The following is a 26,012-nucleotide window of genomic DNA, read 5'->3' on the forward strand; positions in this document are numbered from 1 at the left end:
TTGGCTAGGTAAATATAATCTGCCTGGGAGCTATTGTACAGCCTACAGCAGCGTGCATCAAAACGTTGCAATATTAAGAGATTCAAAAGAGAGGAATAAAAAAATTTAAACCTCCTCATCCTGTTTTGTTATCACAAAGTCTTCATGTTTCATTGTCTATAATAATATACACTTGTTCTTAATATTTTAGGTTTTCATTCATTTCAAGCCTACCCACGTTGGGCTATAAATTGGAAAAATCGGCACTGGGGGCCATAGGCTGAGCGGATGGTACAGAACATGTTCGAGATAGTCGGGGATCAGGATCTGGGCGTAGCGGTTGGGTCCTTTTTGTCTAAGGGCTCTTGTTTGCCAATGAAATTTATGAGCTTTTCGCTTCGTGTACCATACTATTATGGTGAATCCAACCATTAAGCGCCCTGTATCATTTCGAGCGAGGTGACCAGGAGGACGCTGCTTGTCGCCCAGTGGTTAAACAGGTATGGAACCGATAGCGCGAAGGAAGGTAACGTGGGGACAAGGCTAGCCTCAGGGGAAGCATATCACATAAACAGGGTAAATGAATCCATAAAATGGTAGTATCCAGATGGTGATATCAACAACGAGAGTCTGGCGTTGTTGGTTTGATTGTCAACAGATGAGGTCGAGGTGTAACTAACTAGAGGGGTGTCTGAGGGGAGGGTGGAAGTGGTAGAGGGGGCTGCGCAAGCATTTGATGCTTGTTCGCAATAAAAATTAATTACTGACTTGCAGTAGTTAGCGGAAATCATTCCATTTTTCTTTTTTCTCATGTGATTTAGAGCGCTTTAACTTTGTATGTATGACCTGCAAGCGAAAAGTGTAAAAACAAATATCACATCAGAAGTTATCCACTCCTCAGCCCGTTCCTTTTTTGTCAACCTCGTACCCACGGAATAACATATTACTAACATGATAACGAAAGGGCGCATTTTAGCCTTGGAATCGTCTTTCAAGCCTGAAAACAGTCATGAAACATAGCAAGAGAGGGGATGGTTGGGTGGAACATTAAGGCATCATAAAAAACGGCAAAGCAGGACTGATAGAATAGAGAAGGGAATTTTCGGGTTCGGGAATACAAGTCGAAAAATGAGAGGTATGTGGCATCCCCAGAAGATGGGTTGAACGATGATGATATGAACTTTGCTAGAGAATTGTAAGAAGGGAAATTGAAGCTATAATATAAGATTGGTCTTGAGCTGTGAGTCGGAAATAACGCAAAAAAGCTAAACGAAGTAACAGGCAAAGAAAAACGCAAAAAGATAAGGGGGAAAGGAAACGAACATCAATTAACGCTTAAGTTTCCCACACGCCAAACATATAACCCGACCTGTCCATATCCATCCCTTCTAAAATAACGCAGCCGTGAAAATAAATAAAGGGGAATCCATTCGTAAACACAAGTCATTTCCTATCTCCTAGAGATAATAGTTCGATAAACATGATTTTACCTTCGCGGCAGTGTTCCAACCATTCTCCCCCCACTGCCAGCCATTAAGCTCTGTTGAACGATTAAATCAGCAGCAGCCGCCGTCGCCAACCTCTCTTTCTGTCGACTGCGATCACGGATATACGGGTACGCCTCCGGTCGCATGCGCAGGATGCGAAGGATCATATCATCGTTCGGTTCCGCTTGTGCCTCTCGCCATTTTTCCTCCTTGGCTTTCCTCATAGTGCCCAGGTTACGGGACAGCATAATACTTTTGCCCCGGCGAGCAGAGGGGATACCAGCCGCACCACCAATGGCAGAGTATGGGCTGAGCGATGAAGATGTGGCGGAGAGTCGGTTTCGGTTGGTCTGCTGACGCGCTGCGGTCGCGGAGGCCATGCGTTCTGACGTTCGAATTAAATTATCGGTTGGTTCAAAGTAGAAGAAGAAGAGGCTTTGGATTTCGTGGTATTTCGGTGATTTGAGGATATCTAAGGGTACGCCGTTTGCTTCGCCGGTTTCTTCGTCGACGGCGTTGAAGAAGTTGAGGAGCAAGAGGAGCCAACGGGATACGACGTCGACTTCTTGCTGAGTGAGCGGTCGTTGATTGGAAGGTTTGTCAGAAAGTGGAGGAACTAAAAGAGCTTCCACAGTAACCAGTACTTCTTTCCATAACCGAGCCATGACCTTTCTCATGGCTTCTTCTGTCAGTGTTTGGTTCATTATGGAAAAGTTGTCGTCGAAATATGTGAACAGTGTGTCTAACGCGCCCTCGATTTCCGCCTGAGTCGGACCTGAAGCGGTCGCTGCTTTGTTCCGATTAAAATAGCTGGAAACAGTGGACATAGTGATTCCTTTCGACAGCAACGCTTTGAGAGCACGACGAGAGAGACAATGGTTGATATAAGCGGAAAGCTGAAAACACGCGTCAGCAAGTGATATCCAACCGGGAATACGAGTGTGACATTAAATTGAACATACCTTTTCCGTTGTTTTCCGGGTCATCTCTCGTTCTGTACGTTTCAGAGTACGAAAGGCCTTGCCAAAATAAAACTGGATATCATCGCGTTCGCCTTCCATACTCACACGAAGCAAGATTCGGCCTTGCGTGTCCAAGTCTAGCCAGTATTCCCTTGGGACAAAGTCTGAAAAGTGAGCAGGATCAAGCTTGAGAGAAGTGCGTCCCATATAATCGTGGCTCCCCACAGCGTCCCAGTCCCAGACTGTTGCAATGATGTTCTGCGGTCCCTTTGTAACGATGTCTACCGTATCGTCCCACCGGGGGTTAAGATTGTCATAGACAATACGAGTCTTGAAGATACGCTGGGACTCATCGGCCAAGGAAACGTAAGGATCACTAAGTCCATCCATGTCACATCCCTTCAGGTCTTCTGCCTCGACGATTTTGACTGTGAAAACATAGTTGGTGATCTTCCTTGGCCGTTGTAAAGTAGGGGGCGTATGTTTTGCAAGCACATCCGCGCAAGCATCAACATTTATGTCCTTTTCAAGCTTATCCAACTGATGGAGGGCGTATTCGATATTATTCAGCTTTACAAAGGACTGAAAAAGAAAAAGGTTAGCAATATTCACAGCTATTTTTTTCTTTTCTTTTTTTTTTTTTTTTTCGCAAAGCTTACCTGGGGGAAGAACTGAAACGGTTCAATTTTTTCTTTATTATTCCACGCCTCCTTGGCCATCTGCATCCACTTCTCTTGTCGTGATTGCGACAAGGATGCTTCTTGTTCAGGGGTAAGGCGATCCATTTCCCTACTAAATTGTTGTTCAAGAACTTCGCAGTATCTCGCAATGCCTCTTCCGATTGATTTCGAAATGGCCGTCATGAACTTAGCATATCCCACATCGTCATCCCAATTCAGCTGCACAATTTGATTAATCACTTCATTAAAAGACCGGAAAACATCTACGACGGATAAGCTGCGTCGTTGCTCTTGTGTCGGTATGTCAGTCGGTGATTCAGTGCGGACTTTGAAGTCATCTTGTTTGATAGCTTGATTGACCCAATCCACGATCTTCTCATCAGTAGCTTGTATCCAGCGCCAAACGAAGTTGGACAGAAGTTCCTCGATTGGGATGGGAAAAGGTTCACTGTAATGCCGTTAGCTAAAGAACGAGGAAACGTTAAATATGATTGAGCTACTTACCCAGGGAGTGTTGTTGTATAAAATTGGCGGATTTGTGCCAATTCTTTGTACAAATCAAAGCCATCCTGGACGCCAATCTCCTCGTTTTTATCTTGGGCTTGCTGTATAATCCTAGTTATGATATCGCGTGCGTCCTCTGCGAACATAGGAAGAACGCATTTGGACAGGATAGTTGCGGGATTGACGCTGGAAAAGTCAGTCTGAGGGCGAGAGATCAAGAATTTGCAAGTACGTACCCCATGATTTCCGGGTTCTTCTTATATCTCTTCTGTATTCGTTGGCAAAGCTTCAAAATTCCTTTCCCAAGTTGAATTACATGATAAAACTCCCACACATCCTGTTCTGGGGGTATTTCCTTGTTGAGATGTTCTTGATATACTTCTTTTGCCTTGTCAACTAGTCCATCATATACATAAGAACGAAAATTCTCAACGTCGTCTGGTTTAGATATAAAATTGGGGTCAGCTTCGACATAGTTTTCAAGGATGTACATCACTGAACCTATAGGGGGAACTTTGGTGTCAAAGCAGTGCATCATCGTCTCATAGAGATGTCGAAGGAGCGCTTCGTGGAGAGAGGCAAGCAGGTGTGTCATTACACCAAAATCAGCCAGCGTCCAATTCTCCCTATTTGAGAGCAAGGAGACGATTAGACTACTGCTACGTTTCGATTTCTCCGACGGTGGTTGGTTCACAAGAATGAATGCCGAATCCAATGTGTCAAGGTCAATCTCCTGCTCCACATATTTCTCCCGGAAAACATCAAGGAGCAATACAGCACGACTGGATGTTGGTATTCGCCAGCGAAGGCCTATTTCGTTGAGTAGATCCGTAGCTTGTTTTGAAAGGAGAGCCGTAGCTGGTGAGTCTGATGTCGCGTCTGATGCGTTGGTCTGTCTTTCCTGTAGCTCGTGGTTTACCACTTGAAGGAGTATAAAACGGTAAAACGACCTAGGATCCGGGGGAATGAAGGTGTAAATATTAGAGTTATCAGCGTAATCATGAGACGCATCGGGCTGTGACAAAGAAGCAGCATCTATTGAAGAAATGTCCGAGGTGTCGGAATAACCAATATCTATTGCATGGGGGTCGCTAGATCTGGTATTGAGATGAGGAAGTGTGCTACCAGGCAGACTTGTTTTGGTATCGGGGTTTGACTGCATTATAGAGAACATCATCCGGGAGAGTTCGCCAGCCTCGGCTTTCTTCCACGCTTCAAAAGCTTCGGTTGAGTCGAAGTCTTCATTAGACAGAGTCTTCCTGGTATTCAGGTTGAGTTGCACCTGGTATGTTTTAAGGTCTTGTAGGGCCGCCGTCGCTGTCCACACATCTTTATACTTGTTTATATCTGACTGCACATACGAATTCCTGAGTCCAAACACTTTCGCCACAAATTGGACTAATGGCATGTCTTCGACCTTGTAAGTCAGGGGCACGAGTTCGGTAATTACGTTTCCATCCTTTGGGGATGCCTCCGCAAGGTTCTGATCATGTGCAAGCAATTTGGTTTCCAGAGTGGAAAGTTGGCTAGCCAGCTCAGGCCTATCCTTATCCCAACCCTGGTCTTTGAGGACCAAACTGATGATCCTCACGAATAGAGCCACATGCCTATCAACCATAAGCTTCCAGCTGATATCATCTTGTGCCTGACCTTTGGAGAGCTCTTTTGTAGCATGGGTAACGAAGATTAAAACCAGGGGTTCTGCCCGTCTGTCCTCTCTCATATTCTTGTTAAAACCTGGCTCCCTCAACTGATTTAGAAATGCCGCAAAAGTCCTCCTGACAGCCTCATCCTGGTAAGCTTTCTCTTTTTCGATCCCTTTAAACACTCCCGTTACTCGATTTTCGAGCCGGCCGATAAACCCATGAGGTAGCCTCGTGCTCTTGTTATCTTTGACGAAGTTTAGATCGGCTATTATGGAAGCTGATGATTTGTGAGCTCGCTGGCGGGGAACTGGAACGCTCTGGGTGCGACGTGCCCTTGGTTGGAGAAGGTAGGCGAGATATGCAGCTCGAAGGGCATATATGTAGGCGTCATTGTGGCTGACAGGCCTCTTTCGAGAAATGGAAACATTCCGAGAACGGCGACCTAGGCCTGGACCACTGTCGCTATCTAATCGTCGACCAAAGCCGCGAGAACGGGAGGATGCAGTCGACATGAGACCTAAGCACGTGTTTCCCTTTTCTCTATCCAAACGAGGGTAGCTGAGCGACGGGAGAGAAGAGATATAGTCATGGAGTCCTGCACGAGGAGCCAAGTCTGCAGAAGTGGAATAAAAACGTCCTTCTTATCTGCGTTCAATGCGGGCGTTCGAGGTTTCACAGGCTTGCGGCGCTGGGAAATGCGTAGTCATGCAGTACAACGTTAGGTCGATGGCTAATAGAAGAAGAGTCTCAGCAAACGGTAAGGAGACAAGCAGTGTTATAAGTAATTAAGGATGATGTGTGCAGGTTGGATAGGAGGCTGGACCTGAAAGCCAAAGAGCTGGAAATATACGTTGCTTATCTATTTAAGGTTACAGTGGCAGTGGTGATGCTGACGAAAGGTTGACAGTTCCGAGACAGTCGTTGGTCTGGCGACTTGGCAGCAGCCCCGAGTGACTGTAGAAAGGCGCAGGGTCTTATTGCGATCTTCGAGTATGCAGAATTCCCTGGCTATACCAGGAGATGTTAAGCTGGCAAATACCGACGTCTGATTGCATTGATTCTAAGTGTTGTGAGGTTTGATGGTGGGGAAGGTTTTGCGGGACGTGGTTTCAGGATCAGTCGCATCCACCAACTTTAATTACATTACATCGTAAGTGCTACTATTCACTAACTAAATAGCTAAATAAACGGTACGGGAGCCAAGCTGCTTCAAGATATCGTCTGCGTGCTTGGCCTCCACTCCGACGCTTCATCGCCCGAGACCTGTCACAATTGAGAATTTTACGGCGGCCATGCGTTTTGATTGTCAGATTTAGGAACGCCCTGCACTTGAACGATCACGAATACTGGCCCTGGGCCAAGTTTTTATGGCTCAGCACTGTCTTCACAGCCCGCTAGCTGTGAAACTGTTCTTTGAAGGGAATGGACATTATCTGATTGCACATGGCACGGCACGTTTCTTGCTTTTGCGGCTTGTTGACCAAAACCAGTCAGCGATTTAGATTGGTACATGTACATGTATCCAGTACCAAGTCCTGTCGATAACTTCGCCCTGGTGCTGAATACTGAGGATAACTAGATGTTTGGCGCTCGAAACTCAACTCTTCATCTGTTGCCCCATCTGGGTCTACTGTGGCTACAATACAAGAAAAGTATGGCACTCTGGCGTGCATGGAAACCATGTTCTCTTTTCCCAATTCCGCAGATCTGGATCCCAATTGTGTTCGCTGAGGACAGGAAGATTTGCTCCATGTTATTCAGAGGTCTTCTGGCAAATAGTTCAGTGATTCCACTTTTCCTTCGGCTGCAACAGTTGTCAGACGGCCCTTGTGTACATAATACGGTTGTACCTAACATATAGGACAAAAACGACTAGACTAAAACGTAGAGTATACGAGGTTAAATAGCTTGGAGGCCCAGAGTTAACTTGCAAACTCATCTTCCTCATTGTTTGTATCACATAATCATTGTTATAATAATTTGATGCCAATTGGGAAAAGATAGTGAAGTTGACAAGTGCCATAGATGTCCACCACACAATGGCAACACGTGTGTTAGAAAAGTATAGCTGTGGGAAAAATGGGTCGAAGGTTGATGAGATGTGCAGGTCATACATGCTGCACAGTACATATTGTGCGCAGTCACTTTTTCTTTTTGGTGACAGAAGCTGTCGTGCCTCAGATGGGTACCGAGTCAAATGGGACTTGAGGTTCAGAGATTCATCTTATGCCTCAATTTAAGGCAAGTACAGCAAGCATCAAAGGAGAAAAGACTGTTTGGTCGACGCCGTGGCACAAATACTCTTATTTACATATAAATCAAATACAATGCCTCCAAGCAAGATCACCATTTGTCTTCTCCTGGTGCACGAGCCTTCAGAAAGTCAGCCTTCTAGAACCTTAACTCGCTGAGGAGGGAATGTTCAAAACCTACCCGAACAGTGTTTGGTCCTCCAAGCTCCTTTTCCAGTCCACCTGGGAATGTGCGTGGCACGCTAGGTTTATCGGGGTAATACAGGCTGACAATCCCGCTGAGGATGAGGACGAAACTTCCAGCACATCCCAACAGGAAGAAGCCTTTGGCGGGCTTGAAGTGCGTATATTTTTCCGTGGAAAGTATAGTTAAGATATCATTATCTTCATGAACAGGTTCTCCGAAGTTTCTCCGGTCCTGCTTATCCCACCAATCGCCGTATGGGTCGCGGAATTGGCGTTTCTGGCCGGGGGGGTTGTAGTAGTTGTTATTCTGAAAAGGTACGGTACTGTGATCAGCTCATGTAAAGGAGGTAGGATAATATCGGCAACCCACCATCTCTGGGTCTTCGACCGTAGGCTGTGAAGCAAATCGAATCTGGGAAACCGATGCATGTGGGCGGGCGAACCGGCAAACTACCCTTGTCGGCAGTTTTGCTGCCGTCATAAATTGCCTCGACAACATCTAACAGTTCGGGGAAGTTAGCTGTAGGGTCAATGGCATTTTTGATTAGGTATTACGCACTGTAGAGGCTCGCACGACGGCTCGTCAGACAGGATTGAGATTAAACAACGCGCTTGGATCCTGCAACGCGGGCCACAGGATGCAATGGTGTATATCGACGACATATCCGAACGTTCCAAGGAAATAATGAGATGTCCGGAAGCGGTTTGGCTCAATGTTGCGGGGGATCATGTGATTCTTATGTCAGCGAAATTAATTGCCTCCCTAGTCTGCGAAAAACCACTTCACACGCAATCCATCAGCGCAACGCATTTCTTTGTCACCAGCAACGCAAATTTGCCGATAACGATGCCAAAATTTATATGCCAATTTTATGACAGACGAGCTATCGATTGATGGTACATCCATACATTTGGAACGCGTTTTCGTTGGGATCGTTGGGGTCTGCTGCGTCCTTGCGCCCCTAAGCTAACAAGAAATGCAAAACGGCAGCCTTCGAGGCACGTCCCAACACCACCACGACAGCGCAACATCCGAGCCTGAAGCCGAACTTGATGGCTCGCCTCCTCCGAAAGCTCCTCCCGATTCCGCTGTAGGAGATTCCGTTCCTAATAACCCTAGGCATGAAGATGAGGAGCCCGACACCCTCCCGGGACCCCCGTCCAAAAAGCGGAAACTTGCAGACTCCTCTGGCCGAAGTACGCCGCGTCCAATATCTCCTCCGTGGAAGCGCGTGGCGGTTGATGGGCCCACCTCCTTCATCGAAGGCGGCAGGCGAAAGTCGTCTAGGACAAACGTCGTACCACTCGATTTGCTGCCTCAGTCGGATAAGAGACATACCCGTTCTGCACACCAGGACTACGTGAACCGATCGAAGCCAACTCGCGTTTCGCGACATGGGAATTCTCCGTTGGTCGCGATGGCATCCCAATCTGAAACGAATGGGAGGCGTTTGTCTACAGGAAAGGTCACTACTAATGGTACTGAAACTACTTCTCCCAGGAAAGATTCTCTACGAAGCCCGAGTACCAGAGTCCTACTCGCGAAACAACAAAATACCCAAACTTCCGTTTCTAAAAACGGGTCGTCGAGAAACAGAGCTCCTAGTCTAGCTACGTCTGGTTCCCATAACAAGTCCACTACTCTTACGAACGGGAGGAGTACCCCCAGGTCTCACCGAAGCCATGTTACCTCTGCGGAGACGTCTCCTGTGGCTGCAAAACATGCGACTACAAGTGGAAGAAGTCGGAGGACCGAGGTTTCAGAGCGACAGGAGGCCGGAGGGAATTCGGGTCCGATGTTACCAAGACTGCGGTTTAAAGTCAAAATGCCGTCTCTAGCTACCCAGCATCCATCCCATGTTCTACCGGATAGGAAATACTCGTCATTTCGTGAATGGATAGAAAATGAAGCTGCAACAGACGATGAAGTGGGATTCTCCACTCCTGAGGCTGCGCTTGCAGAGGCTCGCATGAGATCGAGGGTTTGGGAAGCGGGGCAGCCTGGCCAACTACTAAGTAAAGAACGCTGCTCTCGTTATATGACTGATCCGGCGGAAGAACCTCCCGCCCAATACTCCCACCAAGATTACCTTATCGCCCATGCCTTGTATTTTAAGAAATTGCTCGATAAGGAACGCAAGCAGCATCGACACCTAGCAAAACTATTTGCTCAATGGTGTGCCGAAGTGTGGAGGAAGCGAAATAAACACCCAGAGGATATATTAAGGGAACAGCAGGAAGAAATGCGTCAGAAACGTAAACAACTTGTTAAGGATTTGCAGCGTCAGTTTGATGCGGTTCGTGCAGAGGTGGAGAAAGCTCGTTTGGCCCGATGGGAAGAACAGAGAAAGGCAGAGGATCAACTTGCGTTAAACAAGGCTATCAAACAATCCACTTTGTTGTTTGAAATGAGGAGACCGGATAGACCGGACGATTCTCAAATCGAGGAGAGCCAGTCTGAGGTTCAAACGGGCTCGGAGTCAGATGAATCTAGCACCGACGAAACAGAGGATGAAAGTAATATGTCGACGGCATCTGAGAGTGAAGGGGATGACGATGGCGAAATTAACGATGACGAAGGCTTGACGGCAGAAGAACTTCGTATTAAGTATGCGCATCTTACTTCGAGTAACATTGGAGTTGATGTTAAATCAAGCCGTTCGCCGCGAGACCCATTGATATCCGCCCGTGATGCCTCTCCTGACATGGAATCAAACACCAAAATGGAAGATCCATTTTCAACATCTGCAAGTGATACAGGACAAGGCGTAGCAAACTTAGATGAAGTTGATTCGGTGCTGCTAGATGATAGCGACGAAGAGTCGACGGACATGGAAGATGACATGGGTGATAGTGACGAAAATCGTTCATTCTCCGATGAAAGTGGCGACGATGAGGCCAGTAGCAGTGATGAAGAGGGCCCTGGTTTATTGGGGTTTTTTACCACAAAAATAGACAAAGTTGAGCAAGGAAGTAATTCCCACAAGCAAGATCCTGTTGAAACAGACGGGGAAGAGAAGGGTGATGAAGACGAGGTCATCCTTGTCCCAAATGGGACAAACGAGCCAGATGGACAAGAATATCAACCGAGAGCGCACGAGTCGACAGAACACGAGCCACTAAGTCAAAAATTGACCGTACACGAACCTACTCGAACTGATGATAATGGTATCAGCGAGCATGACAAATCTCAAGCTTCTATCAATGTTCGCCCAATTAGAGATGCTAGCAGCGAGCCTTCGCCGGTAACGATTACAACAAAGCCGTCGGAAGCTGAATCGGTTTCTTCATATGAACCAAACCAGAACGATTATAATGAGAGTCAAGCTGATAGTTCGCCTACGAAATCATCTCTTCCAATAAAAACACCCATCCCGCACCTTCTACGTGGGACACTACGTGAGTATCAACACTTTGGTTTGGATTGGCTTGCGGGTTTGTATACTAGCAATATCAACGGCATTCTTGCGGATGAAATGGGTCTCGGGAAAACTATCCAAACGATAGCGCTACTGGCACATTTGGCGGTCGAGCACGAGGTATGGGGACCGCACCTCGTGGTCGTTCCGACAAGCGTAATGCTCAACTGGGAAATGGAGTTCAAAAAGTGGTGTCCTGGATTCAAAATCCTCACATATTATGGTTCGCAAGAAGAGCGAAGACAGAAGCGTAAAGGTTGGATGGATGACGACCGCTGGCATGTTTGTATTACTTCGTACCAACTTGTGCTTCAAGATCAACAAACCTTCAAACGGCGGAACTGGCATTACATGGTTCTAGACGAAGCGCATAATATCAAAAATTTCCGATCTCAACGATGGCAAACGCTCCTCACTTTTAAAACCAAAGCAAGGCTTCTGTTAACTGGCACACCGCTCCAAAATAACTTGACCGAACTATGGTCTCTGCTCTTCTTCCTCATGCCCTCTGATGGCAGTGACACTGGTGTCGAAGGGTTTGCCGACCTTCGAAATTTCTCTGAATGGTTTCGACGACCAGTGGAACAAATTCTCGAACACGGAAGGGAAACCATGGATGATGAAGCCAAAAAAGTGGTTACGAAATTACACACTGTTCTGCGCCCTTACATTTTACGCCGTCTTAAAGTGGATGTTGAGAAACAAATGCCTGCAAAGTTTGAACATGTCGTACCGTGCAGGCTATCAAAGCGCCAACGATACTTATATGATGGATTCATGTCGCGAGCCCAAACCAAAGAAACATTAGCATCGGGAAATTATCTTTCCATCATAAACTGTTTAATGCAGTTGCGGAAGGTCTGCAATCACCCCGATCTTTTCGAGACGCGACCGATAATGACCTCATTCTCGATGCCAAGATCTGCGATAGCCGATTTTGAAATCAAGGAGTTATTTGTTCGACGCCGCCTGTTAAGAGAGGATCCATTGAGCAAATTAGACTTAGACTTCTTAAATTTGGTACCCATATCAAGAGAAAATGCGTCAAGGAGACTTGTGGACGACACATCACGAATCATGGCCTTTGTTCCTCTCAGAGCACTACGCGAGCGCCAATATAATCGCACTAACTGGCGCATGGAATTCGATGGGTCCTCTGTGAAGTCTGTGCTGACATCAATGGAGAATTCATCTCGAAAAATGAGGATGCAGGAGCTGGAGCGGTGCTTGTACTTCGAGTCGAAGCGCCACGGGCAACGGCCACTATATGGGAAAAGCCTTATCGACTTCCTCAACGTCAATATTAGCATCCAGTCAAAATCCCAACGTTTACCGCCACGTCGCTCGCTTATTGATTGGTTTTCGCGTCAATCCCCCGTCCTCGCTTCGATGATTTTGTCCCTCAATGAAAGGTCACAAGCGATGGAAAACATTATACAGAAGTTTGCTTTTGTCACACCGGCAGCGGTTGCGTCTGACATTACTACTGCGGCCCTGACACCTATCGAGTCCCGATACTTCAGCAAGGCGCAAAGGGTTCCGAACTATGATCCGTTCCATGAGGCACAGATGCGGCTATCAATCGCGTTCCCAGATAAACGGCTCTTGCAGTATGATTGCGGAAAACTTCAGCAGCTTGACAAACTTCTTAGGAAACTACAATCAGGCGGTCATCGTGCGTTAATATTTACCCAGATGACCAAAATGCTTGATATCCTGGAACAATTTCTCAATATACATGGTCACCGATATCTTCGCCTTGATGGTGCTACCAAAGTGGAGCAGCGACAGATGCTGACCGAGCGTTTCAACAATGATACCCGAATTTTAGCCTTCATCCTCTCTAGCCGGTCAGGGGGCTTAGGAATCAATTTGACAGGAGCTGATACAGTCATATTCTACGATTTGGATTGGAACCCTGCAATGGATAAGCAATGTCAAGACAGATGTCATCGCATTGGTCAGACTCGTGATGTTCATATCTATCGATTTGTTTCTGAGTATACAATTGAATCCAACATTCTACGCAAGGCCAATCAAAAACGGATGCTTGACGATGTGATCATCCAGGAAGGCGAATTCACAACTGATTACTTCCAAAAGTTGGATGTGCGGGGCATGTTAACCGACGCTGTTGTGGATGGGCATGACGAAGCGAGTGCAGCCATGGACCGAGTTCTTGATACCAAAGTTGTCGGAACCCCTCGAGCCTTCGAACAGGCAGAAGATAAAGAAGATATCGATGCTGCAAAGAATGCGGAGAAAGAATTGGAGCATGCAGATGATGGCGATTTCGAGGAGGGTAGCGCACCACACACTCCAGGCCAGCCCGGACCCAGCCAAGTCGGGACACCCATGGCAACGGAAGGCGAAGAGTACGAACCATCTGTTACTCATGCAGGAAATGCCAATACTCCTGCACGCCTTGGATCGCCAGCAGCTCAGGTTGCACAAGACAAAGCCGAGGCAGAACCTGAATCCGGTCACATTGATGACTATCTGCTACGTTTTATGGAATGGAATCTGAAGGACGAACCCTTGGTTCTTCCCCCAGACAAGAGAAAAAGGAAGTCGAGAAGGGGACAAGAACATCGAATCAAAAGACATAGGTGATAGGTTCCACAGGCTGTTTACATTTTGGTTTGTTGATCTTTTAAAGGTCCTTACCCCGGATCCGGGTATTTGGAGATGGCGAATGGCGTTTAGTATTTTAATTTGTTTGGGGGTCTAGGGGTTGTGGAGAAAAAGAAAAGAAAAAGTAGGGCTCTTGGTCATAGATAATATTTTTCCCCGTTTTTTCCCCTCCGTTGTATTCTTATTATCTGTTATACTTCTGCATAATTCCGCAACCAACGAAATATTTTACGCTCGTGTACCTCTGTACACTATATATATCTAGTTGCTCCCCACACAAGTTTCTATCAACACTGCCGAAGTATGGTGAATTATGAAATTGGGCCTCCCTGTTGTAAGGTCGAAACTTTATTTCTCGCGCTTCGATGCCAATTTATCAGTAACTAGCAAAAACTTCATGGGCCCTGATATCTGCATTTTTCTACTCTGTACGGAGTACATTATCTTCCAGTTTGGGGTAACAGCCCCTCCCCAATTGGAACCCGTGGGGAGTCGGCACCCACTGGCTGGAGCACAACACGTGACAACCGTAACTAACTCAGCTACACTCATCCCAGCCGCCTCCATCCCCTCACCACGGCTCTCGCGTCTCCAGCATCCCACGAATTCCCAAGTCCAAGGCCCAAGCTGTTGGTAGCACAAGATTTCCTCACATCGATCGTGGTTTGCCGAGGGCAACGATTGGCCTTTCTAGATCTCCATGCTGGCCGTGAGGCCTGTATGTGCCTAGCACACCTGACTTCCACCCCTGCTGGGGTTGTCAGCATTCCAAGCTTGTCGTCTTAGACACGCCACAAGCCGCAAGCCACTTAGGGAATGGCAAATACGACATAGCAAGGACGGCACAGATGTGATACGTCGAATTACTCTCCCGGTTTCTTCTGTAAGAGCTTGAAGCCGCAGCGAATCATGAATAATACACACAACACACAGACTTCCACTTCAACGAATCAACCAAACATTATGCCATTCAGACCTCTCATAATAATACCAGGGATGGAAACTGGCTGCCAAATCACGCGAGGCTTGACAGATTTTCCACCAGACCCCTAGACTGAATTGTAATGTTAAGTACCGTGGTCAAAAGATATATTATTCCTACTAACTCAACTAAGAAGTTGTTGGAATTCGGAGTCTTGCCCAAACCGGTGGTAAACTGTGAACTGTGATGTCTATCTTTACGGCTATTTCATTCAATTCAGCCAGCCCATGGTGTATCAGCCCTTGTCTGAGTTAGCTGAACATTCTCTAGCTCTTCCCCCCTGCCCAAAAAGAACAGGTTGTGAGATGATATGAGGCGAGGGAGATGCGAGGGGAAGCGATGCCAACCACAATGAGATCGACCTTCGGGACACAGGAGTCAAAGTGTTAGCGGGAAAATACACGTTCGAATGTACGCGGCGTAAAAAATACTGCGGAACAGCACGCTAAAACAAAATACCGAAGACCTAACGGTGGCTGACGCCCAGGCCAATATCTGCATGGTGTGACTTTAGGGGGAAGCGACTTGCATGAGTTTTCTGTTATTCGTGACAAACTTACTCCGTACATACCTATTCAGAAAAGCGCAATTAGAAATCCTATGGATTTTCACTAGCCGAAGAAGGTTATCTCCAAAAAAAGTACTCTGTACCATACAGGCACATTCCAGATCCAAATACTTGTGGTTCCATTTTTTGCTGGATGGCTAGCTGTTTGATCGACGGTCGGTATTCTATCACCGGGATGCAGTCAGTCTCCTGACAACAGCATTCTTGCCAATGACTTATCACACCCCAAGCCGGGGGTATTTACTAAATTACCAGCAGGAAACTATCTCTTGTTATATTCTTTTCATCGGTTTATGCCGTTGATTCCTGAAACCCGAGCGATCGGTTCCAAAAATTGTCCTTACAAAAGAACAAGCTGGGGTTTGGGGGCATGGCTGGGCAGTGGGTTCGCCATAGCTCCGGCCTAATCCTCGGCAGACTGGGTAAAACCGCCCGGCCGGGCCCCCGGGCGCCGTCTGATTGGGTTGCAGTCCATCTTCTTTGTTGTCATTTCTCCACTCAGGTTCACTGGTTGCCGTTGTTCGAAGGGAACGGAAACCTGATTACCAACAGTGCGTAATTGGGTAATCTGCGGGACTGAGAGCATGACAAGTGGTGACAAGATGCTAGCTGTATTGTTGCTTTGGCCAGGTCGTTACGACGGAAGTTCCAGCAGTTCCCTTCGAATGGCTAGCTAGCCTAAGCTAGACCTACCTTGTCGGTCTCCCTGAACAGAATCGCCAAGACGTCCTCTCCTGGTGTTTTATTTTTCAAGACCTTCTGTCATAATGGTGCGCTGTGTTGCGGCAACCATGACGATGATACAGTGCCGTCGTTTTTTCATTACCTCATACTCTGGGTATTCTACTCTGTAGGGTCCTGCAGAATTCAAGGAGGTCCACTTTCAGTTGATGGACCTGTCTCCTCTGCATTCCCCTGTCCACTTACCGCTAGCCTGGTTCGATAAACTTTTGTGGCTGATCAAGGGTTGTTCGTCTCTCAGCAGAGTGCCACTCACTCCTCCCTAGTCAATTATTGACGCATTGGCGAGAGACGGCCGCCTCGAAACCAGCGGCTCTGTGCACAACAGCTTGAATGGTTTTGGCATGCTCCGCTCTTCCGCCCTTCTTCCACTCTTTCCTTTTTAGATCTCCAGTCCTCGCACTCGTCTCCTCTGCTTCCTTCACTCTCATCTTTTGCTTTCGTTTCGCCAAACTCGATAATAAGACCATGGAGTCGGTACCTTCCTACGTTTGATGGCTTGCTGCAAAACATTGGATCCTCCTCACCGAACCCCCTACTTGTTCTCAAACTCTCCTACTATCTCTCCACCCCCTTTCATAGAAACATCAGCCAACATGAAGAATTCAATACCATCCGAAGTTTGGGAAGGCAAACGTGCTGAAATTGCAGTTCTTTACAAAGAAGAAGAATGGCCTCTGAAACAAGTCATTAAGAAAATTAGAAGCGAAGATTTTAACCCGACGTAAGAATTTCCTCTCGTTCCCCCCGAACCTGCTCTGTGCACTAACTTAAGCCGCCCCAGTGAAACCCAACTCCGCAGTAGATTGAAGAAATGGGGAGTTACCAAACCATCGCGCCAAAAGAGGAAGAAGCAGAGCGACGGATTGACCACATGCGCTACCGCCAAGCACCCAAATCGGTTAGAATTGACCACGGTGAACGAACCATCGTCAACTCAAGCGGCATCTTTCCCCAGCAGGGTCGGATGGGATGATCCGAAAGGATGGATAGTGCCATCAGGATATAGCCAACACCACTTGCTGAAAGAATCACCATTGCTCGAAGGACAATCAGGTTCAGCGGATTGGACCTCGTCTAATAGTATCTCCAATAACATCCATCCACCATTCTTGCTACATCATTTCCCAACCCCATCGCCGTTATCTTCCGTCCATTCCTATGGGCATCCGAACCCTACCATAAGCTCTATAGCAGATAGCGCCATAAATCAACCCATGGAATGCCACTCAAGATTTACGGGTTCTGGGACCAATATTTCCGTGAGCGATTCGTTCGTGAAGCCGTATCCTGGAGAGTGGTCATTACAGACAAGTCCTGTCAATACAGAAAACAATCCGATGACTCCATGGAGCTACATTACACCTGATGTATCCCAATCATGCCCATCCCATCTCTTTGCCTTAGGTGATGGAAGCGCCGCAGTTCCAGACTATACGGAATATAATGAACCAACCCCCAGTGAGGATTATGCTCAACAATATGGGGGTTCTCCAGCACTGTCACCTAATTCTGAGCTAGAGTTGCTGCAGTCGAATCCTGAAATCAAGGCTTGGAGACGTGCTGCTTCCACACATGTTCACCCGAACGGGATCGAGACAACCAATCCAAGGGTCGGTCGTGATCCTCTAAGACGACGTCGGCCAGAAGTGAAACGTAAAAGGATTCTGCATCGGCAAAACAACGCCTGACCACCAGCCAATCGCAGTTTGAAGTTTTGAACCAATCTGCTATGCATCTAAATACTTCCCTCCCGATTCCAGAAGCAATTCTAGCAGCCGAAACGCGCTACCTTCGGGAACTGATATAAACCAAGAATATTCTTCGCCGAACCCGTAGTTGAAATCTAATCTCGAGTTCGGCGAATTGAGTCAATCCGGTTTCATCGAAGGCAATTTTATCTATAATTTTGCCTCGGATGAAACGGGATCACCTGTCCTTAAAACTATTTCGTTGCAACATACTTTTCCTGCTTTTCAATGAGCATTCAGGTACATGATTTGCGATTTCATCAAACACATTTTGTCTATTTCGAGTCCTTGGAAAAGTCATGGCGGATTGGTACTTATATGGGATATTCAACTATTGTGGAACATTTGCGACTCGCTTTCACGGTCGCCTCTCTTTTAATTTCTTGTGCAGAGTAAGACAGTTTACATTTTTGTGATCCGCTCTTTTTTTCTTTCATTTTTATTCTTATTTTCACTTGTTACATAGGGTTCTGGATGGGATAAATTTGGAATGGCTGGGACTTTGGGATATTATGGCATTTGGATATGACAATCGTTCTCTATATATACATAATATATCTATATATATGTTGCCGTCAGTATTTAATGTATCCCTACTTACCTTGTTCTTTGAATTCTGTTCAGGCTGTTGCTCCTCGAGCTGGATAACATACTTGCATCCGTATTCTCTAAGAGCAATTATCGCTCACATCATGTCTAAGGTAGTACAACAGGGAGCCTTACCGACTTTTTGTGAGCCATTGGCGCTATCAATTTCCCCACTTACTAGATACAGATGATGAACTAGAAGCCTCTAATTTTCCTTCTCCCTCAAACGTGTTATTCAAAACTTACATGCTCTGCCGACATCAGTACCCCTTTGCTGCTTTACTGCCTTGGTATGCTATCTAGATTGATCTGATCTTCCTGAGGGGCTATGCAGCTACCGTGCTACCGTCACATCCACGGTTCGCCACAACACCCCGACCTGTTGACTGGGTGATTCGCAGCTCATCAAGCAAAGCCGCTCGCCATTATATGCGATCATTCAAGCTAGTGGCCCCCTCTATCAACCACGAAGAGGGTATCTACGCCTAGTATCTTGTCTGCAACCAGTATGGTACTGTACATAAGAGTACATGAACTGCACACGCAACCTGCACGCAGTACATGCCTAGGCTCGCCATATGCGCAATCGTCCGGTGCGAAAGGAGAAAGCCATGTCATTTCTCCGCATGCAAAATAACGCATGTGTATTCGTACATACATGATCTCCACAAGTCGGTCCAGATCGGGTTTCATGCCTGAAGCTTTCTTATTGTTTTGTTCTCGACTCTGTACGGAGTACACGGGCCCGATATCCCTTTTCCCGCCCGCGATTCGAAATCTTCCACTTGGTTTCCTCCCTCGCGCCGCCCGTGAAGAACCCATTGATTTAAAAGATACCCTGTTCTGCGGGGCCGAATCAGAACTTCGGACAAAATATGTACAGAGTACCGTACAGTACATATGTCAGATTCAATGGAATCGCGTAATTAATCCTAAAATAGCCCCCCTCCGTGTGCAGTACATTCAAAGCTCACTAGACTGACAAGTGGACTAACCAGTTAAACGGTGCGCAACGCAGGTTCAGAGGAGAGCTGAGAAAGTACGAAAAGTAGCTTCGGGCTGACGACAGTGTTCCTTCTTTTGCCTTTTACCATTGACACCAAGTGGAGAAGAACAGAGACCGTTTCGCTGGCGTCGTGGAGCTGTTGCGGGATCGAACTTGGCAACACCCGCCAGATCCACTTATGAAATGTATGAGCATTGAGGACTCAATGAGTAGCAGGCAGTCAGTCCACTCCTCGTTAGTTAACTACCTAGGTAGTTAGTTACCGAGTCACTAGTGATCTGCTAGTTTGTTGTGCTTAGTGCTCACGAGTCTTGCCGATCGACTGATCTGTTTACCATCAGGTTCCACTTCAACTCGTCACGATTGCACCAACCACCGATTCGGAACTAAGCAGATCCTCTGCTCGGCACGGTCAGAATGCCAACAGCTCCAGGTTCTATCACGGTTTTTCAAAACGCTTGCCTCGCTAATGCAACAATATTCAACAACCATGATGTATTTTCAGCTGATAGGGTACATATAATCTTCGGACGAAGTTGAAGGTCTTTGCTTGTTCAGTTAGAGTTCGTTGGGTACATCGAAAGTCATCAGCCATGTACGTGTGCAGTACTCCGTACACGGTATCGCCCAACATACCGAAAGCTACCTGCGAAAACGGCAAGTTATGAATCGGATGTGCTAAATGCAGTGGATATAGAACTTCAAGTTCCGCACCATCTGCGTTTAGCGCCCTGTTCAAAGCTGGTAAATGTCAAAATGCTCCTATTCTCATTAAGGCTCACTCCGCGCGAACGGACGCAATGGTGCCACGACCGTCCTGTCCCGCCATGATGAGGAATGTCTGAATATGGATCCCGTCAGGAGGCAGTTTGTGGCTTGAGATGACGTTGAATTCTCTAGAAAGATTCTCTAAAGAGCTAGACGCGCTAAAATCGCTGCAGATTATTAATTACTCGTGCCAAAAACCTCATGCGCCGCCTAAGAGCTAGTTTTGTACAGTCCAATGTACTCCGTATATTCTATTGAGATATAAAAATACAATTTGTTGTCAAAATAATCCATAGAAGAGTGTAAGTAGCATAAAATAAAAGAAAAATATTGGCAATTGGAGGGTGTGTGATGTATTTGACGAGGTTTATTTTTAACTCAATTGGAAACTGGACGACAGAAAAGCTCCCCTCAACCAATCGATATCTCCGTACTCCGTAGAAACGATTTTGTCCATGACAAGAACGCACATACCAAGATCATTGGAGTGATAGATCTTCCGACCCCCCGCCCCCCCCCCCCCCCGGCGACAGGGATTTTCTTCCCCTGGCCTGTTGATGAATAGATGGCGCAGCGACACGGGCCATTGGGCTGAGATTAATCGAGATCTACATTGCAGAAACGCCCCAATAAAAAGGAAACATAGAAAGGAGGGATGGATGATCTGGATTGGGAACATGTTCTCGCTGGCGCTTTTCTTCAGAGAGGGCGACAAGGGCATTGATCTGAGATGGCTGGCTGGCCGCTGGCATCACCGGAGCTCTAGCTCCATAGCCGTCTGCCCCGAAATACTCCTGAGGGATTGTGATGGTCGAGCGGGAATTAGTGGCAAACCTTTTACGTACCGCCGCCTATCGCTGCGGGCGGGAAATGTCAAGAAAGCCCTGGATCTAGCCACGTCAATCCTTGTCGTGGTGGGCATGTTGAATGCGCGAAGCTTACGGTTGACAGGAGCATCTACGCATAGATATCTGGAATGCTTACAGTTGTCACGAGAATCTATCCTGATGCATTGGCTCGTATTTAAGTATCCGATCTCATCAGGGGTCCCCTAGTTTAAACTCGGAGCAGGCCTTCATGCTCCAGTTTAGTCCATACGAAGTTGGGTTTAACATGATTCTCAATGCATTTCCTATGTGCAAGAGAAAACTTAAAAAAATTTCTGATACCAAGGCTTCTCTACGGACTGTACTCCGTACAACATCACCATAGCGTGCCCACCGTTTACTCAGCTGCATAAGAGCACTGGCTCCCGATTCCATGTACTGTACATACATGTACCTCAGGCAGATGATTTTCCGTGCCGAGTTCCTCCTATAGGCTCCCATAGGCGGGTCATGATCTCCACTCTAGCCAAACATCATCTGCAGTGGCTCTGGAGGAAGTCTCTTGGTTGGCTTGAGACATGTGCACATACAGCGTGCACCCAGCTCCCCATGGATTCGTGGAAGGAGGGTACAGCCAGCCACTGTCAAATGCTGAGGGGAGCTCCGATATCGTCAAATCCGCTAGTTCAGTACCGTACCACCCTTGTGCAATCAATCGATTTGGATGGAAGGAGGGAATACTATGCATGTAGGTTTCTGGAGGCAGAGTGGGGGAACCCCTTGGCGTCTGACCGGGTTGCGATTCCTGTAACTAGCTTACAGGCGGTAACAGTAATGAACACGGTAACTTAACTTTCGAAAGATGCTACTCAGCAAACACCATCTTCGACCAAGAAGTTTGAATATTTTGCTTGCCAAGCGGCAAAGATGAAATCGGTTAATCGCCCCCATGCTGATTTAACAAGCTTGACATCATCGGACAAGCGAAACCATCAAATAATTGAAATTATTTAAGGCCAGAGCCTGGGAAGGGAACGAGAAAAGGGTCCAGACCCGACGACCCTAGCATCGGAGCTATGGCTACCGCGCTATGCGCTCGGCAGCATCGCTTAAACCAACAAGTATTGGTATTATTCTGGAAAATATCAGCAATCAGACGCCTTTCTAGCCAGTGTTTCGAACACCTCCTACATGTTCACAGAGATTCTCCGGAATCCTGTTGTCCGTCTTTGGATTTTGAGAAGCCAATAGAACGGGGTGCAGCGTAAATGAGATCGACCAGAGACAATTCTTGCCATGCCAACTTTGTAATTGGTGTCCGTGGAAGCTTCTCCTATTTGTTAAATGGAAGAAGATATACCGCCCGCTGAGTAACCACGTCAGCTATTCAAAGCCGGGATATTGAGGCCTTGATTTTGTTGCCTTCCCTATCAAGGACCAGGTCGTCATTTTCATCCGCACTCCCGCCGCGTTTTAGTCCACTTCCTTGGAAAACGGTGCAACTTAAGAGGCATGATAAGGCGCACATATTGGCTGTACCACGAGTTCTGTATGCCCGGAAATGCGGAGTCAAGCATCGGAAAGCAACACCCGAGAAACGCACTGTGCTGGCTAGTAAGCACCTCAGTGTTCCACCGCTGAAATATCAACGGTCAAGCCTGTTTTCCTTGATTTCGCCACTGTTTCCTGTTTGTTCGTGGCCATTCGAGTCGCCATGCTGGACACTGAAATGAAACACCACACATAGCGAATGAACGAGCTGCCATGTGTCTGCCTGAAGGGATATTTGACGAAATAAAAAAAGTTAAAGTGCACTCCAGAGGCTCCTAATTCACCCAGGCGTAAAATAACTGACTCCTTGCTTGACGATTGGAGTGATGTTTGGCTTTCTGCCCGCCATAGACCAAAAGGGAATAATGGTTCCGATGAACTCATAGTTTGGTATGGCAGTCTCCTGCTTCATCTGGCTGGTTTATTAACTGTTGTTGAAACGTGTGGTTAACAATTGAAAACCCCGCCGCGTCTAATTAATATTACTAGCGTTTTTGATGTGGACAATATGAGCATCTGTCACAAGTCCTTTGTTTCCGAGAATTCGAGAACTCAGGTACGGAATGAGAGAAATCTAAAAGAGATCGTTGGCAAAAAGCTCTTTGAACGGGATTGCGCGAGGTTATTGCCCTCTTTTTTTTTTTTTTTTTTTTTTTTTTTTTTTTTTTTTTTTTGCCCTTCAGCCAGTTGGAGCAGGATCTAATTCCCCGAAGTCATAATGAACGAAATAAGTGGCTGTGCGGTTGTGCCCCATGATAGCGGCGCCTAACCTTGCAACGCCGATCACAGCCTAACCTCCCATGTCGCCATGCGCCAGGCGCCAGAACACTCCCATGTTTTGCCATCCAAAGGCGCGGTGGAATATTCATAAGTTGCCGATTGCGTACTTCACTCGGTCACCGCTCTGGGTACTTTCTAAAGCGGACCGGCCCCCGAGAACCTTTAGGAAGTCGCAGCTTCACACGGGGGGAGACGAGCATGAAAATTTCCGGCTATCCAGTCATTCTAATTGGGCGACAGCTGTTCACTGTGGAACGGACATTGACCCAACCGACCAAAAACATTCCTTCCAATGGAAAGTTACTCTCAATATATCTATCAACCTCTTCCACCCATTACCCCAGTCGGCAAGACGCCTCCTTTTACCCGCTTGCTTCTCCTGAGTTCTGGCCAACAAAATGAGCCACTTTGCGGCAGTCTTATAATTCATGCTTTGGACCCCGATTTCGCACCCATACTGACTTACGAGGCTCTTTCTTATGTTTGGGGCACGGAGACAGAACAGACTTCCATTTACATTGATGGACGACCGATTGCCATCAAGCCAAACTTGGACGCTGCGCTCCGAAATCTCCGCCTACCAACACAGGCAAGGCGGCTTTGGGTTGACGCGCTATGCATTGACCAGTCCAATATAGAAGAGCGGTCGAGGCAAGTAAGATATATGCGATTTATGTACAAGCATGCTACACGGGTCGTGGTATGGCTCGGGTCCTGGACTCCAGGCGTGGAAATGGCTTTCGAGCTTGCAGAGCGACTGGCAGTTATACGAGAGCGTTGTGGTACGGATAAAGTTGCTCTGCAAAATGCTGTTGTCGAAGTAGCTATGGGAGCACCGGAGGCGTTCCATCACCTCGACCAATTGTTTGACCAACCTTATTTCATCCGAAATTGGTGCATACAGGAGGTTGTTGCAAGCAAATGGGCTATAGCTATGTGTGAAGGGCTGGAGACGAACTTCTTTGACATCATTGCGACAGCCCCGTATATGTCTTTGAAGAGGGACCAGATGCTTGGGATGCCATCTGAATTCTGGAATATGATATTTATGCTCCGACAACCTTCAAGCGGATTTCGCGGTGGAGCTGTCGAGGGATCATTGGGTTCTCTAACGTTGCTGCTAGCGACGACTCGAGATTTTAAGGTTACAGATCCACGTGATAAGGTGTTTTCAATATTGGGGATATCCGATGAAGGCTTGGAGCCAGCGACAGCCTTTACGCAAACCATGTCGTCCTCGGACCACAACCCAGCGCTCATGCTATACCGCCGATTTGCAATCGGCGTATCAAAGCGCATTAATAGCCTCGGCCCAGATGTCGATGTCCTAAGACCCAAGGCGTTGCGGCCTGATTACAGTAAGAATTTGCTTGAGGTGTACAGAGATCTCACCAGATTTTTAATCAGGAAGAGCCCTCGGGTTCTCAATGTATTGGCGCATGTGCAGCACACCGAGGACCCTGCCCAAAGCGACTTCCCCTCCTGGGTTCCGAAATGGTATCAACCTCGTCAGTGCAGTGTTTTCGACGTAGGTTGCTTTCTAGCTGGCTTCTGCGACGGCCATTTTCGTTACTTCGCAGAAGCTGAGGATATGCCTCTCTCAAAGGAACCTCTTCGGCCGAACTCGCTCCAATTACGCGGATTCCACGTGGATAGGGTTAAATCTGTCAGCGAGGTGTTGGAATACAGTCTCACTGGCCCATTTCCCTTTCAAGACTTGTGGGGCCAAGTGTTCAGCTTCCCGATAGACCAAGCAGAGATGCCTTTGTACTATGACAAAACCCCTCTGGTAATGGCATTCTGTGCTACATTACTTGCGGCTCCACTGGGAGCATCAATGGGGAACCTTGAGCTGTTGACTGGTGACACGAAAGGTCTGACAAAAGAAAGGTTCATGCGGCAGGGAGAGGCAGATGCTGCTGTGTACCTTCTGTCCAAGATCTTCACATCTGATAAAGTTTCAATAAAATACGGCCCTCAGGGTCAGAATCTGCTTGATCACCTCTGCAGCCTTGCCACAATTGATGTAGGTGAAAGTGGAGCTGATGCTGAACGCTTTGAACGTGGTGCCAGGTCTATATGCTTCCATCGCCGCTTCTATGTAACAGAGAGGGGCTATCTAGGTATTGGTCCTCAGGTGATGCGTCCTGGAGACGAAGTCTGTGTGCTTTTTGGAGGCCGGGTTCCATTTATTTTGCGCCGAATTCCTGACCACCATCTCTTAATTGGAGACACATACATCCACGAGCATGCTGTCATGTGGGGGAAGGTTACTGAGGGCATCAAGCGTCGCGGAAGGACAGATATCCCCGTATTCCTATATGAAATGAAATGAGATGAGAAAATATTATGCCTGTGTTTGACGTGCCATATCGGACGGTGCCAGTATTTCCCCTTGTGCAAATAGGCTCTATGTCCTTACTCCTTACTCCCAATAATGGGATGATTCGTTGGTTATTGTAGATATTTAGTGTTAAGGGCAACGTATATCTATATTTCTTTTCAAATGTGGTTGAGTCGCCCTCTATAGGGCCCCAAGAAAGAAGTATGTAGCCCCTTAGCAAGTAATGCTGTCATACCCCTGGGAAAAATGAGAGTATGTTTGCTTCATAACTAGGTAGTTCTCCAATAAACGGATGGCTTTAATAGGGGGCGAGCAAACTTGGCCCCGAACTCGCCCTTTGCCGGTGAACCTCGGCAT

The 26,012-nt window shown here is 47.1% G+C and overlaps 7 protein-coding genes across 13 annotated transcripts; 4 read left to right on the forward strand and 3 right to left on the reverse strand.

Moving 5' to 3' along the window:
• Nucleotides 1–675: 675 nt before the first annotated feature.
• Nucleotides 676–6,682, reverse strand: BDCG_03530. Of its 2 annotated transcripts, XM_045419157.1 has the most exons (6): nucleotides 6,082–6,544; nucleotides 3,849–5,988; nucleotides 3,613–3,798; nucleotides 3,088–3,556; nucleotides 2,429–3,010; nucleotides 704–2,362 (listed from the first exon to the last, which is right to left on the reverse strand). In XM_045419157.1, exons 2-6 carry the CDS (start codon nucleotides 5,768–5,770, stop codon nucleotides 1,466–1,468), a joined length of 4,056 nt encoding a protein of 1,351 aa, XP_045280490.1. In that variant the 5' UTR covers nucleotides 5,771–5,988; nucleotides 6,082–6,544; the 3' UTR covers nucleotides 704–1,465. The 2 variants fall into 2 exon arrangements, with proteins under 2 accessions (XP_045280489.1, XP_045280490.1); XM_045419156.1 differs by having other exon boundaries at nucleotides 676–2,362; nucleotides 3,849–6,682.
• Nucleotides 6,683–7,601: 919 nt separating this feature from the next.
• On the reverse strand, nucleotides 7,602–8,426 carry BDCG_03531 (NADH dehydrogenase (ubiquinone) 1 beta subcomplex 8; the record flags this gene model as incomplete). The annotated part of the gene is made up of 4 exons (XM_045419158.1): nucleotides 7,602–7,631; nucleotides 7,692–8,003; nucleotides 8,067–8,195; nucleotides 8,286–8,426. The coding sequence occupies 4 exons, from the start codon at nucleotides 8,424–8,426 to the stop codon at nucleotides 7,602–7,604; spliced, it is 612 nt and encodes a 203-aa protein (XP_045275550.1).
• A 66-nt stretch (nucleotides 8,427–8,492) lies between these two features.
• On the forward strand, nucleotides 8,493–14,164 carry BDCG_03532 (adenosinetriphosphatase). Its single transcript, XM_045419159.1, has one exon. It carries the CDS (start codon nucleotides 8,674–8,676, stop codon nucleotides 13,726–13,728), a length of 5,055 nt encoding a protein of 1,684 aa, XP_045275551.1. The 5' UTR covers nucleotides 8,493–8,673; the 3' UTR covers nucleotides 13,729–14,164.
• A 167-nt stretch (nucleotides 14,165–14,331) lies between these two features.
• On the forward strand, nucleotides 14,332–18,833 carry BDCG_03533. Of its 3 annotated transcripts, none has more exons than XM_045419161.1 (3): nucleotides 14,332–14,815; nucleotides 14,865–16,764; nucleotides 16,825–18,833. In XM_045419161.1, exons 2-3 carry the CDS (start codon nucleotides 16,535–16,537, stop codon nucleotides 17,729–17,731), a joined length of 1,137 nt encoding a protein of 378 aa, XP_045280492.1. In that variant the 5' UTR covers nucleotides 14,332–14,815; nucleotides 14,865–16,534; the 3' UTR covers nucleotides 17,732–18,833. The 3 variants fall into 3 exon arrangements, with proteins under 3 accessions (XP_045280492.1, XP_045280493.1, XP_045280491.1); XM_045419162.1 differs by having other exon boundaries at nucleotides 14,868–16,764; XM_045419160.1 differs by having other exon boundaries at nucleotides 14,332–16,764.
• BDCG_16757 lies at nucleotides 18,834–20,625 on the forward strand. Of its 3 annotated transcripts, XM_045425950.1 has the most exons (4): nucleotides 18,834–19,301; nucleotides 19,378–19,570; nucleotides 19,727–20,455; nucleotides 20,554–20,625. In XM_045425950.1, the coding sequence occupies exons 1-2, from the start codon at nucleotides 19,020–19,022 to the stop codon at nucleotides 19,429–19,431; spliced, it is 336 nt and encodes a 111-aa protein (XP_045280496.1). In that variant the 5' UTR covers nucleotides 18,834–19,019; the 3' UTR covers nucleotides 19,432–19,570; nucleotides 19,727–20,455; nucleotides 20,554–20,625. The 3 variants fall into 3 exon arrangements, with proteins under 3 accessions (XP_045280496.1, XP_045280495.1, XP_045280494.1); XM_045425949.1 differs by having other exon boundaries at nucleotides 19,727–20,577; XM_045425948.1 differs by having other exon boundaries at nucleotides 19,378–20,569.
• On the reverse strand, nucleotides 19,772–21,075 carry BDCG_03534 (uncharacterized protein; the record flags this gene model as incomplete). The annotated part of the gene is made up of 4 exons (XM_045419163.1): nucleotides 19,772–19,821; nucleotides 20,022–20,116; nucleotides 20,168–20,302; nucleotides 20,999–21,075. The coding sequence occupies 4 exons, from the start codon at nucleotides 21,073–21,075 to the stop codon at nucleotides 19,772–19,774; spliced, it is 357 nt and encodes a 118-aa protein (XP_045280497.1).
• On the forward strand, nucleotides 20,714–25,929 carry BDCG_03536. Of its 2 annotated transcripts, XM_045419165.1 has the most exons (3): nucleotides 20,714–22,921; nucleotides 23,021–23,152; nucleotides 23,245–25,929. In XM_045419165.1, exon 3 carries the CDS (start codon nucleotides 23,604–23,606, stop codon nucleotides 25,644–25,646), a length of 2,043 nt encoding a protein of 680 aa, XP_045280499.1. In that variant the 5' UTR covers nucleotides 20,714–22,921; nucleotides 23,021–23,152; nucleotides 23,245–23,603; the 3' UTR covers nucleotides 25,647–25,929. The 2 variants fall into 2 exon arrangements, with proteins under 2 accessions (XP_045280499.1, XP_045280498.1); XM_045419164.1 differs by having other exon boundaries at nucleotides 20,714–23,152.
• The last annotated feature ends 83 nt before the right edge of the window (nucleotides 25,930–26,012 follow it).

The sequence above is a fragment of the Blastomyces dermatitidis genome (genome assembly GCF_000003525.1).
Source record: "Blastomyces dermatitidis ER-3 genomic scaffold supercont1.3, whole genome shotgun sequence".
In the NCBI taxonomy this organism is placed as follows: domain Eukaryota; kingdom Fungi; phylum Ascomycota; class Eurotiomycetes; order Onygenales; family Ajellomycetaceae; genus Blastomyces; species Blastomyces dermatitidis.

Coding starts and splice junctions, on each gene's coding strand:
- BDCG_16757 (XM_045425950.1), top strand. CDS start 19,020: ATGTGTATTCGTACATACATGATCTCCACAAGTCGGTCCAGATCGGGT. Junction 19,302..19,377: donor GTCAGATTCAATGGAATCGC/GTAATTAATCCT, acceptor TGGACTAACCAG/TTAAACGGTGCGCAACGCAG.
- BDCG_03533 (XM_045419160.1), top strand. CDS start 16,535: ATGGCTTGCTGCAAAACATTGGATCCTCCTCACCGAACCCCCTACTTG. Junction 16,765..16,824: donor AGCGAAGATTTTAACCCGAC/GTAAGAATTTCC, acceptor AAGCCGCCCCAG/TGAAACCCAACTCCGCAGTA.
- BDCG_03530 (XM_045419156.1), bottom strand. CDS start 5,770: ATGTCGACTGCATCCTCCCGTTCTCGCGGCTTTGGTCGACGATTAGAT. Junction 3,799..3,848: donor AAGAACCCGGAAATCATGGG/GTACGTACTTGC, acceptor TGACTTTTCCAG/CGTCAATCCCGCAACTATCC. Junction 3,011..3,087: donor CGTTTCAGTTCTTCCCCCAG/GTAAGCTTTGCG, acceptor TTTCTTTTTCAG/TCCTTTGTAAAGCTGAATAA.
- BDCG_03532 (XM_045419159.1), top strand. CDS start 8,674: ATGCAAAACGGCAGCCTTCGAGGCACGTCCCAACACCACCACGACAGC.
- BDCG_03536 (XM_045419164.1), top strand. CDS start 23,604: ATGGAAAGTTACTCTCAATATATCTATCAACCTCTTCCACCCATTACC.